The sequence below is a fragment of the Engystomops pustulosus genome, chromosome 10, assembly GCF_040894005.1.
Source record: "Engystomops pustulosus chromosome 10, aEngPut4.maternal, whole genome shotgun sequence".
NCBI lineage: Eukaryota > Metazoa > Chordata > Amphibia > Anura > Leptodactylidae > Engystomops > Engystomops pustulosus.
In genome coordinates this window covers 98914476-98926814 of record NC_092420.1, presented here as the reverse complement: position 1 = coordinate 98926814, position 12339 = coordinate 98914476, and the positions used below count along the sequence as shown (strand labels likewise).

The following is a 12339-nucleotide window of genomic DNA, read 5'->3' as shown; positions in this document are numbered from 1 at the left end:
TGGAGGCAAGGCTATGGGATGAATGCAAACCATCATTACAGCATCAGAGCATGATGTGGGTTATAGTTACACTAGAGCTTAGGTACTACAGATACAGTGAACAGGAGATGCTGGGTGTTGTAGTTACACAAGAGCTTAGGTACTACAGATACAGTGACCGGGGGATGCTGGGAGTATTACAAATACAGTGACCGGGTGATGCTGGGGGTTGTAGTTATACAAGAGCTTAGGTATTACCAATACAGTGACTGGGGGATGCTGGGAGTTGTAGTTATACAAGAGATTAGGTATTACAGATACAGTGACCGGGGGATGCTGGGAGTTGTAGTTATACAAGAGCTTAGGTATTACAGATACAGTAACCGGGGGATGCTGGGGGTTGTAGTTATACAAGAGATTAGGTATTACAGATACAGTGACTGGGGGATGCTGGGAGTTGTAGTTACACAAGAGCTTAGGTATTACAGATACAGTAACCGGGACATGCTGGGAGTTGTAGTATAATAGCGGAGTTACAGGGCCGGGACATGCTGGGAGTTGTAGTATAATAGCTGAGTTACAGGGTCGGGACATGCTGGGAGTTGTAGTATAATAGCTGAGTTACAGGGTTGGGACATGCTGGGAGTTGTAGTATAATAGCGGAGTTACAGGGCCGGGGGATGCTGGGAGTTGTAGTTTGCCAGTAGCGGGGGGCGGGACTCCTCATACATGACGTCACACGCTGCAGCTCCCGACCCCGCCCCTACCCGGCTCACTAGTTGATGAAACGGTGATTGGTGCTTAGTGTATCACATGGTCTTCCTGTTTAACCAATCACTGCTCAGCTCCGTGTTTGCTCGTCTTTCAAACTTGTCCGGAGAACGGTTGTGCTCCGGGATCGGGTCACGTGTCTCGGGCGGATTAAAGGGCCGCGGGCGGCTCGGGTCACCTACACCCGGAGATGGAGAGTCGCATCATCACCCCCGGCCCGTACCGGGCAACCAAACTGGTAATGACTGGTCCGCAGTGCGGGGGACGGGCAGAGGGGTGAGCGGACCGGGAGCCCCGGAGATGCACGTACTACATCGCACACCCGGCGACACATGTCACGTACACCCGGCCGTACCCCATACACGTACACCCGGCCGTACCCCATACACGTACACCCGGCCGTACCCCATACACGTACACCCGGCCGTACCCCATACACGCACACCCGGCCGTACCCCATACACGCACACCCGGCCGTACCCCATACACGCACACCCGGCCGTACCCCATACACGCACACCCGGCCGTACCCCATACACGCACACCCGGCCGTACCCCATACATCACACATACACCTGGATACACCCAGTACTTGCACCCATTACACGTCACGTACACCCGTCTCTGCGTCAGTTTTGGGCGCACAGATTGTTGTGTGTGGTTTTGTGTCCCTTGTCACTTCCCCTTGTCACCCGGTTGTACATTCTGGGTCTTTCCCCCTGCGTCCCCCTATAGATCGCCCCTCCCCCGGGAGCCGCTCCGTATAGGAATGTCACATCCTGTCCCCTCTGGTGTCTCCAGGCGGATTTGTTCCAGATGTTTTGGTTGTGTCAGCCTCTGGGAAAGCTGGGTGACGGGTTATACGCCACGTGTACGATGTCATCTGGTGCCCACGGACAGATGGCGTATAATGGGCCGATACTCACCATCTGTCCAGCCGAGGATGTGTGACAGGAAGTGTTATCATGTGCGCAGGCGGCATCCATGGATCTATGTCCCCGAAATGTCTAATTCCAAGGGTCCAACTATTGGGAATTCTGGTGGCCGACAGAATGGGGGAGGGGGGTGTACAGGGAAGGGGTCCCGACTACTACAGGGGGGTGTACACAGAAGGGCCCCGACAACTGGGGGGTGTACACAGAGGGGGGTGGTGTGGGATGTGCACGGACTGGTTTCTCGCTGTCCTACCCCTGGATCTCGTTACTGCCTGATCCGGGACGCGGCCGGGACGTCCTCCGGGTCTCGTGTAACTTCGCTTTTCCTTCCTCTCTCGCAGTGGAACGAGGTCACTAAGTATTTCCGGGCCGGGATGCCCCTAAAGAGACATCGGCAGAACTTCAAGACGTACGGGAACTGCTTCGCGGCCTCGGAGGCGGTGGATTGGCTGCATCACCTCCTCCGGAATAACAGTAACTTTGGGTCGGACGTGACGCGGCAGCAGACGATCCAACTCCTCCGCAAGTTCCTGAAGAATCACGTGATAGAGGACCTGAAGGGGCGGTGGGGCTCGGAGGACCTGGAGGACAATCACCAGCTGTTCAGGTACCACATGCACTACTACTCCAAGCGTGCCCTGATAAGTCAGAATGCTGGGGGTTGTAGTCCTGCTACGGAGGGAGGCAGGTGCTCTATGGGGTGCAGAGAGGATTAGGGGGGCGCAGAGTTCCACTTTATAACTACTAAATATTCTTGGAGCAGGTTCCCCTCCACGTCCCCAGTAAAGAGCATTCCGAGCCGGCAGCCGCTGTGGAAGAGGAGCAGCCTGGAGAATGTCTTCAAGGAGAAGGAGAATCTCTTTAAGATGCCGCATTTCTCCAAGAGGAGCATGAAGAGGCGCAGCGCCGCGGACAGCAGGGTAGGAGAATCTATCAGCATTAGTACAGCTGCTCCCTCCATCCGCCATGCTTTACACTGCAGGTCGCTGCTCTCTCCGTCCGCCATGCTTTACACTGCAGGTCGCTGCTCTCTCCGTCCGCCATGCTTTACACTGCAGGTCGCTGCTCTCTCCGTCCGCCATGCTTTACACTGCAGGTCGCTGCTCTCTCCGTCCGCCATGCTTTACACTGCAGGTCGCTGCTCTCTCCGTCCGCCATGCTTTACACTGCAGGTCGCTGCTCTCTCCGTCCGCCATGCTTTACACTGCAGGTCGCTGCCCTCTCCGTCCGCCATGCCTTACACTGCAGGTCGCTGCCCTCTCCGTCCGCCATGCCTTACACTGCAGGTCGCTGCCCTCTCCGTCCGCCATGCCTTACACTGCAGGTCGCTGCCCTCATGCTTTATTAAGTCGGCAATGTCAGGGTTAAATAATATAAGGTCCGAATATGTTCAGAATAGTCAACAGTTACAAAAGACCCGTCCTGCACATACCAGCGGCTCTCCCCATCTACAGATCCAGACATCCTCTCTAATGACTGGTTCCTATGAGTCGGACCTTGTATCGGGTTATTGTCGCTGTTTCACGTGTCGCCCTCTCGCTGTCCCTGACTACGTGTTACAGGAATCCTGCAGGGACGGGGCTCATTGTCATCACATTCCTGGTACCCGGAGTCCTGTATCAGGTAATGACTCGTCGGACTGGATTGTTCCTTTAACCTCTCGTTGTCTTCTTGTTTGATCAGCAAGAAAATGAACCCGAGGAAGCGATGGACGTAGATAAGGAAGGAGAAGACTCTGGTGCAAAGGATCTCACCAAGAAGGATGTAGAAGATATCTGGGGAAACATCACCCTGATCCAGTAAGTACGCCCCCTGCTGGTGGGGGCTGTTATGGGTCGCTACATGTGTATAGGAATTTGTACTGTATAGTGTGTATATATAGCAGGTGCTGTATATAGGGGCTTAGAGTTGTTGGTTCTCTTTCCTTCTATGGACTCTGTTGGTCTCGTGTGGAGCAGAGCTGCAGTATAAAGCACAGGGGAGCAAAAGCTCCGGGTTGTCCTGCTGTGCAAGAGCCCAGTTACATTGCAGGAGCTCTGCACGTTCAGTACCTGCTGTGATGCTCTTCATGTATCGGTGAATGAGACTCCTTACAGTCACTGGATGATTATTATTGCAGAATCTGCCACTATGTGGAACTTTCCCCTTTAAGGAAGTGCTGACCCCTCTCTGATCCACTTGCTTATATGTTACCTCTCCTACACCCATCATGTCCTGACAGCTGGGGGTTGTAGTCCCGCTGATCCGTATTTTTGGCTCATCCTTGTGTCTTGTCTTCTCAGCCTCCAGAAAATCCTGGCGCTGCCGGCACTGGATGAGGTTCTGGATCCGGCCCAGATGAACCCCGGGCACATCATGTATAACATGACGCACACCAGCAAACACGGAGTGGTCTTCCTGCAGGACAAGAGCGGTGAGTGTCCTCTCATCGTCGTCTCTTCTGATTGTTCCTCGTTGTCCTCCTGACGAGTCTTGTCGTCTTACAGATGATCTTCCTCACTGGGTCTTGTCTGCAATGAAGTGTCTCGCCAATTGTAAGTATTGGGTGGACATCTGTGTCTTTCCTTGACCTGAAGGGCTCTGGGGGTGTTACCAGAGCCCTTCTATGCTCCGGCTGCACAGTGTAAACTTTTCTGGTGTTTTGCATCTCCATGGTAACAGACCACAAACTCCGTAGTCTGATCCTACTCTCCCTGTTCCTTTCTATCTAATATACCAATTGTGTGTTAAGGGCCAAGAAACAACGACCTGAGCCAGCCCACCTACCCGGGCTTCGAGCGAGACGTCTTCAGGACGGTGGCCGACTACTTCCTGAACCTCCCGGAGCCGCTGCTCACGTACGAGTATTATGAGCTTTTTGTGAATATTCTGGGTAAGTCTCTGCTCTCGGATCGCCCGCTAGACCATTGTGTTATTGTAGTGCGCCGGGCCCCGCTCAGCCGCTCTGAGGTCCTGCATGGCCGCCGCTTGGTGGCTCCGCTCTGGGGTTAGGTGACGTCTTGTTGGCTGATGGAGGTGGCTGCTAACCACAGATGCAGAAGGGTCCCAATACCCGCATATGTCCTAAGGTGGGAGTTATCCTCGCTATAGAGAGTTATCCACCATCCTATGTGTCCACCAGTCATGTGACCTTGTATTCCAGGATTGTAGCTGCTCCACATGCACCACGGTAGTGTCCTCACACTGCTGTGCTCGTTTCTCTGTGCTGCATAGCCCCTTTCTCAGTGAGTAATGTAGTTTCCAACCAGAAGCCACCTGAGGTTCTTACTCAGGACAGGTAGAGGCACAGCGCACAGCAGTGTGAGGACCTCCCCAAGTGCATGGAGCACAGATAACTTCTGTACTGTAAGAGCAGCAGGATGATTGGCAGCACAGAGTGTTTCAGGCCTTGTGTCTGTGCAGGATTTGATGCCGCTTATCGCTGTGTTCTGTCCCTTTTGCTTTGCCGCTGTTCTCCGCTAACCTGCGGCTACTAACCTCACGTTTCTCCTTCCTCTCTGCACATATTAACTTGTCTTTCCTCCTGGTTAGTTGTTTGTGGCTACATTACGGTGCCCCGCAGGCGTCACAAGACGCAGAAGGTACAGAAGGAGGCGTCCGCCCCGCGCTCCTCCCGCTCCCCCAAACTCAGCAACACAAACTTTAAGTCTACGGAGTGTCTGCTCCTCAGCCTGGTGCGGAAGGTCCCCAACGAGGAGGAGGAGGATGAGGATGACCACGGCTTTGGGGAGCTGGGCCGGGAGCACAAGGACTATGCCCTGCACAATCCTGATAGAGAGAAGCTGTACAGCTGCCTGGGGCAGAGGTCACAGGTCATAGGCGGCAGCTGCCAGAACCTGTCCACATGCAGGAAAGATGCCAGGATCCCCCTGCGCAGCTGCTCCATGGAAGGAATCGCAGACGCCTCCTATTCCGAAGTAAATGATGGCAGCGATTCCTCGGAAACTTGTTCTCCAGTTTCTCTAACCACCAGATCCCCAAATCTACCTCCATGCGGTGCCCCTGGCAGAGAAGACCAGACCTCTGCTGACAGCAATACTCAGACTTCTGCAGCAGGGGGCGCTCCGAAGACTGCCCGCAGGACGCTGTCCAGATCACAAAGCCTGGGGGACTGTCTGGGGTCTTGTGCCAGTATTAACACTCCGGTGGCCGAGATCACCATCCGACCCGGGGAGGCCGGACAAGGGAGACTGCAGAAACGGCTGAGCTCCACGGAAGAGGCCGAGCCGGGCATCACCAAACGCTTGTGCCAGAGCAGCATGGAGCTGTCCAGTCCTGCCCCCCCTCCTGCACTGCACGCTCCCTGCACCCAAAGTAAGGGTAACCCTGTGTCCTGCATGTGTGTGTCATGTGTCTGCTCTAATCCCTTCTGGGACTTGTAGTCCTCCCCGCATTAACCCAATGTGATCACAACCCAAACTCTGATTTCTGTAACCAAATCTGCGCACGACTTTCCAGCACCCCCCCCCCCCCCCAATAACCTCCCCTTTAATTCTCCCCTAGAATACGAGGACCTTGTACATCACACAATAGGTGGAGATTCTGGGGCAGTTACCGCTATGTCAGGGTGGGTGGTCTAAGGCTGGAGCAGGAAGGGGCCGCCCACTAGACGGGGTAATTAGCATATTGTCAGCTATTTTCCTGCAGCCCCCATGTATTGTGCATAGACCTGAATGTGTACACAGCTCTCCTGCTCATCTATGTGATGTGCGCCCCCCTAATCCTGCAGTCACTGCCCCCCTAGGGCACCAGACCACGGACCCCCTCGCCCTATATACTATGCATAACTCTTCTCCACTCACCTCTAAAGCTGCACCTAGGATTCTGCTCATTCCTGCAGCTTATACAACGATCAGGAGGTGATTTATAGATAGTCTCTCCAGTCACATCCAGAGCTGCAACTCAATGGATGTTCTTCTATATAAGACTCCAGGTGGAGGATCAGAATAATCGAATCCAATGTCTTTCATGCTTTGCTTTATATGCCCCTCCCCCCTGACACAGCTGCACGGGTCTCCACCTTCTTGTCCATCTGCTCATGGCTGATCCCTTCTTGATTTAGTATCCGTCAATCTGCAAAGAAATATCAGTTTTTGGTGTGTGGGTATTCTTGTGGTTGTTGTTGTTGTTGTTGTTGTTGTTTTTTTGTTTTTTTGTTTTTTTTTTTTTAAATCCATCAATTTAATTTTTTTTTTTCTCTCTCTGTTCACATCCAAAGCTGCATTCACATGTTCTGATTCTTCAGTTATCAGCCTTTTATCATTATTACGTAATCTGCCATCAAAATCAAGCATGATAAATCAGGGACACCTGCTAATGACCCTCTGTGCTACAGCTTCAAAGGCTGTTACATGGTCTCCCACCCCTGATCATGTAGCACTTTCCCCTCCCGCTACATGCTATAATCTCACACAGAGGGAGGGGGAAGTGCTCCTGTGCAGAGTAATATCCTGTGAAGCTACAGCATGGAGGGGCTTTGGTAACGCCTCCAGGAGCCCTTCATGCGCATTAGTACAATTTTAAAAGTTGATTTTAGAAGGCAGGAGGCCATGGATAACAGATATAAGAAGACACCACAGTCCCGGTGCTTGGATCTAGGAGTAATGTCCCGGGTTTATCAGGATGGATTTTGGTTCATTTTCAATACCCAGAATCCTGACGAGTGACCGGAACCGACCGAACCACAGTGTTTGATGGATATCAAAGTATAAATGTGAGTGCAGCTCTGGGTGTGACTAGAGAAGAGCTTCTGTCCCTCCTCATGGAGACCTTGTCCTCCTGTCATCCTCAGGTTTGCTGCAGCCTCACCTGGAGCGCGTGGCCATCGATGCCCTTCAGCTCTGCTGCCTCCTGCTGCCGCCCCCCAACCGCAGGAAGCTGCAGCTGCTGATGAGGATGATCTCCCGCATGAGCCAGAACGTGGACATGCCGCGCCTGCACGACGCCATGGGCACCCGCTCGCTGGTAAGTCGCTGTGGGAGGAGCTGGCAGCGCCCGGTCCCTTTATCCTGGACCTGCTATAACTTCTTGTCTTCCAATCAGATGATCCAAACGTTCTCCCGCTGCGTCTTGTGCTGCTCCGAGGAGGTGGATCTGGACGAGCTGCTGGCGACAAGACTGGTCTCCTTCCTCATGGACCACCACCAGGAGATCCTCCAAGTGCCCTGCTACCTGCAGACGGCCGTACAGGACCACGTGCAGTATCTGCAGAGAGTCCATGTAGGTTCCTGAGCCTATCTACATAGTGCAAGGGGAGGGCGGCTGCTGCTGCAGATGGTTGCCTTACGGCTGGGGGAAGGCGGCTGCTGCAGATGGTTGCCTTACGGCTGGGGGAAGGCGGCTGCTGCAGATGGTTGCCTTACGGCTGGGGCTGGGGGAGGGCGGCTGCTGCAGATGGCTGCCTTACGGCTGGGGCTGGGGGAGGGCGGCTGCTGCAGATGGTTGCCTTACGGCAGGGGCTGGGGGAGGGCGGCTGCTGCAGATGGTTGCCTTACGGCAGGGGCTGGGGGAGGGCGGCTGCTGCAGACGGCTGCCTTACGGCTGGGGCTGGGGGAGGGCGGCTGCTGCAGACGGCTGCCTTACGGCAGGGGCTGGGGGAGGGCGGCTGCTGCAGATGGTTGCCTTACGGCAGGGGCTGGGGGAGGGCGGCTGCTGCAGATGGTTGCCTTACGGCAGGGGCTGGGGGAGGGCGGCTGCTGCAGATGGTTGCCTTACGGCAGGGGCTGGGGGAGGGCGGCTGCTGCAGATGGTTGCCTTACGGCTGGGGCTGGGGGAGGGCGGCTGCTGCAGACGGTTGCCTTACAGCAGGGACAAATCTAACCTGAGCAGGGAATTGGATCGGTCTCGTATTCTGATTTTGTTGGACCTTATGAAAGGCAACAAATCTCCAGCAGAGGCTGGGGGTCCTGCGTCTTGCTCATTTAGTAGTTAAGTATTTCTGCCCCTTTTATACAGATGAAGGACCCCACCCCGGGCTTCTACTTCTGTAAGCAGATCAGCGCGCAGGAGTTTGAAGAGCAGAAGGTGGTGACGTCACAAGCCGCCATCATGGAGCTGCTGGAGGGCATCGTGAAGGATAAGAATCTATCAATGAAGGACAAGAAGAAAAAGCTGAAGCAGGTGCGTCCCATGCGTCTGCAGGGGTCCTGTATACACTAGACGGGAGCAGCGGGTTATGGGGGCGGGGGATATGCAGCTGCGCATCAGAGGGTGGAGATCAGTTACTGATTCCTTGTACATTTAGTTTCAGAGAGAATATCCGGAGATTTACCGCAGCCGCTTCCCGACCACCGAGAGCGAGGCGCGACTCTTCGGGGACAAGCCGACCATCAAGCAGCCGATGCTGGTCCTCAGGAGACCAAAGTTTCGTAACATAAGATATTGACTATCGCCGCAGTGAGGAGGAGGGTCCCGCCGCTGCCTTCGGGGTCTCCACCGTTTACAGAAAGATTTTTCATAAATCTTTCTGACAATTTCAGGGAATTGGTTATTTATCTGTAAAAATTTTGGCTTTTAAGGAAAAAGTTTACAATGAGGTAACTGGTTATTAGACAACTGCTCCAGAATTGTCCCAAAAATGGGGTTAAATTGGGTGAAATTTGTCCTGAAATGTCTGTAAATTGATAAGATTATTTTCCTCTCTGTGGGGGGCGCTGTTGCATTGCAGTCTATGGGGAAAGTGCAGTGGCTGTGGTGAGAAGTGGTACTGCAAGTAGTGGCAGAAGGAAAGCCTTTCTGTACGTGTATTAGGCAATTGCTTAAATGGCAATGGCCGAGTATTGTGGATTTTTCCATGTACATGCAGCTTCTTCGCCAGGTTCATACCGGCTGCTCTCATTTCCATAGTGATGACCTATTAGACCCCCGCAGCTGCCCCTATGCCGACCCGCGGTGGGTCCTTCCTGCTCCTTCGTTTCGATGGCGGCTGTGATTCTATGTAGTAGATGAGTCTCCGCTCCACATGTCGTATGGAAGGATTTCTTTTTACACTACACCAAAGACCTGCAGCTGGAGGAGCCGACCCACAGACCCATCAGTACAGCACCAGGACCTGTGGCCTCCGGCAGGAATCAGTTTTTTAATGTTTTGTGTTTTTTTTAATATATATTTTTTACTGACATTTCTAACTTTGCCTATTTGCACAATTACTGGCACCATCTCCCCTGCACGAGTCTGCTGAGAGTTGTAGTGGCCAATCAGGCTGCAGGCTAATGTACAGGCTTAGAGGGGAACTCCATCTATTTCCCAGTGAGAATTCATGGAGTTCCCCTTTAAGCAATCTCTGATGCGGGGGAGGCCGGTGCCATTTATAAACCTCGTGCCTCATCCTTGTGCCTCCCTCGCGCCTCCTCCTTGCGCGCCTCCTCCTCCCGCGCGCCCCCCGTGTGTTGCACTCCGCCGTGTAAAGTTGCTCTTATATTTATGTCTCGTGTGTTTTGTGCTTCTATTTCGCTGAAAGTTTCTTGTTTTATACGTTTTGCGTGAAGAAACGAGCTTTATACTTGCAAGAATTTATATAAATGGTAAATCAATAAATGATTTTTTTGTATAATTGTTGTTGTAGTTTTATTATTATAGAAACCAGCAGGAAATTTACTGCTCGTGTTACAGAGTCTGGGGAGTTATTGTGTAAGGGTCTGTGCACACTGGGGGGTAGGTATGTTGTTAGTAGCAGCAGGACTGTGAAATATGGATTTCTATTTTGGGATTGTAGCTGCTAGAGGTGTGTCCTCACACTGCTGTGCGATGTGTTCTTGGCAGTTAGTGTTGGGTATTGTCACTGGAGAATTGTGTAATCATAACTATCATCACCGCAGGACTGTGAGATATGGATTTATGTTCCAGGTTTGTAGCTTCTCCAAATGCACTGGGAACATGTCCTCACACTGCTGTGCTCTGTGCAGCCAGGTATTGTCCCTGGAGAGTTGTGTAATCATACCTATTTGTATATTAGTGGCAGCACTTTGGCTGCAGAGAGCACAGCAGTGTGAGGACATGCCCGTGCCGGGTGTTGTCCCTGGAGAGATGTGTAATTGTGCATGTTGTTGGTAGTTGCTGCAGATCTGTAAGGTGTCGCTCTCTGCGCTCTGCTCCTCCCCTCTAGCAGGATTCTGGTTGGATATTACAGCAGTCACTCTGAGCAGAGGGGAGGAGCTGTGATGGAGCACTAACCTTCCATACACCAGTGATTACAGTCTCCTTTATAATGTCGCTGGACTCCGCTGCCCCCTGCACTGGCGACATTGACCCCTTCCTGTCCGGAGTCGAGGATGATACATATCAGTGAATGTATAGAACACTCTGGGAAGTTCATGGATAATTCTCCTAATAATCTCGTTATAAAATGTTCCAGGACAAAGGTTCTTGGTTCTCGGCGGCCGAGGACAGAACCCGGTAATAAGCCCCTGTAATCCCCTTACACAACCCCCCGAACAATGAGCCTCATACAGGACAGCGGGAAGTGGTGGCTTCTCTCTAAACCTTATGTAAACTATTGCAATGCCTTATTGTATATAGTCTTAAAGGGGTTGTCCACTTTACCTTGTGGTTTTTATAATATGGGGGGGGGGGGGGGGGGGCAGGATTTTAGGTAATTTACCAATATACATCTAACATTTTGCTTTCCTGATATGTAAAGTGAAGCCGATCAGTTTAGGGAAGGATTCTTTACAGTAGATGCATCTTCAGTGTTAGGTCACCAATATAAAGAGGCAAATAGCGGGAAGGAGCATTTAATATAAAACAGACGACACAGAGGGTTTTCTTGTCCTGGGTAACAAGGGGGGGGGGGTTTATAAATAGATCTGCTCTAGTTCCGGAGGGATTCTCATCAGTACAAGCATTTTCCGTATGTCACAAACCAGTGACTGACGACTAATCTATCTGCGGAGACATTTCGCTGACACACAGCAAGTTGACAGCATCTGGAAGCCGGGCAATAAAACATGAAGGTCCTGGCAGGGCGATTGCTCAGGGACAGAGATCACATGACCCTCCATCTGTGGACATTTTATGGAATCTCCGGCTGGTGAGGTGACTCAATGGTTACAGATATAGATCAGATGGGATGACTTGTATTGGTGATATTACATGGAAGATAAGTGGCTTCAATGCTTGTACTGTAAAGACTCCCTCCATACAGTGAGGCAGGACTATGCAGGACTATAGACCATGTGTGTATTATGGTCTGGTGTATACGGTTTGTTCACACGGAGGCTGTTATCTAGTTGAACCTCTGCATGGGTGACATTCAAAAAATATAAAGTTGATGCTTTTACTGTGAAGATTCCCTCCCCAATCTGATGAGTACACACAAAGGGAGGGAAGAGTCCCCTGTGGATATAACATGTGTCTCCATGGTTACAGATGTGTCTCCATGGTTACAGATGTGTCTCCATGGTTACAGATGTGTGCATTCTGCTCAGATATACCGTTCCTTCACATGGATTCCTATCCACACTTGGATCACAATGAAGACAATTTACTGTAATACACAAACTGTAAAGAATCCAAATGTTGCAGAGATGATACAATTCAAGACTCCAAACCCCGTGTGTGCTGTTCTATCCACAGGGGCCTCTTCCCTCCCTATGTGTTGGTGATGTTATATAGAAGGCATGTTCTGTAAAGAATCCCTCCCTGAGTTATGTGATTC

General features: G+C 52.0%; 1 protein-coding gene across 2 annotated transcripts; it reads left to right on the top strand.

Annotated features, from left to right (window-relative positions):
- Window positions 1-773: 773 nt before the first annotated feature.
- Window positions 774-10236, top strand: DEPDC1 (DEP domain containing 1). 2 transcript variants are annotated; one of them, XM_072127371.1, is made up of 12 exons: window positions 774-988; window positions 2027-2292; window positions 2449-2605; window positions 3369-3484; window positions 3968-4098; window positions 4172-4219; window positions 4417-4557; window positions 5217-5999; window positions 7477-7649; window positions 7728-7904; window positions 8640-8804; window positions 8929-10236. In XM_072127371.1, exons 1-12 carry the CDS (start codon window positions 941-943, stop codon window positions 9067-9069), a joined length of 2346 nt encoding a protein of 781 aa, XP_071983472.1. In that variant the 5' UTR covers window positions 774-940; the 3' UTR covers window positions 9070-10236. The 2 variants fall into 2 exon arrangements, with proteins under 2 accessions (XP_071983472.1, XP_071983473.1); XM_072127372.1 differs by lacking the exon at window positions 5217-5999 and having other exon boundaries at window positions 778-988.
- Window positions 10237-12339: the final 2103 nt, after the last annotated feature.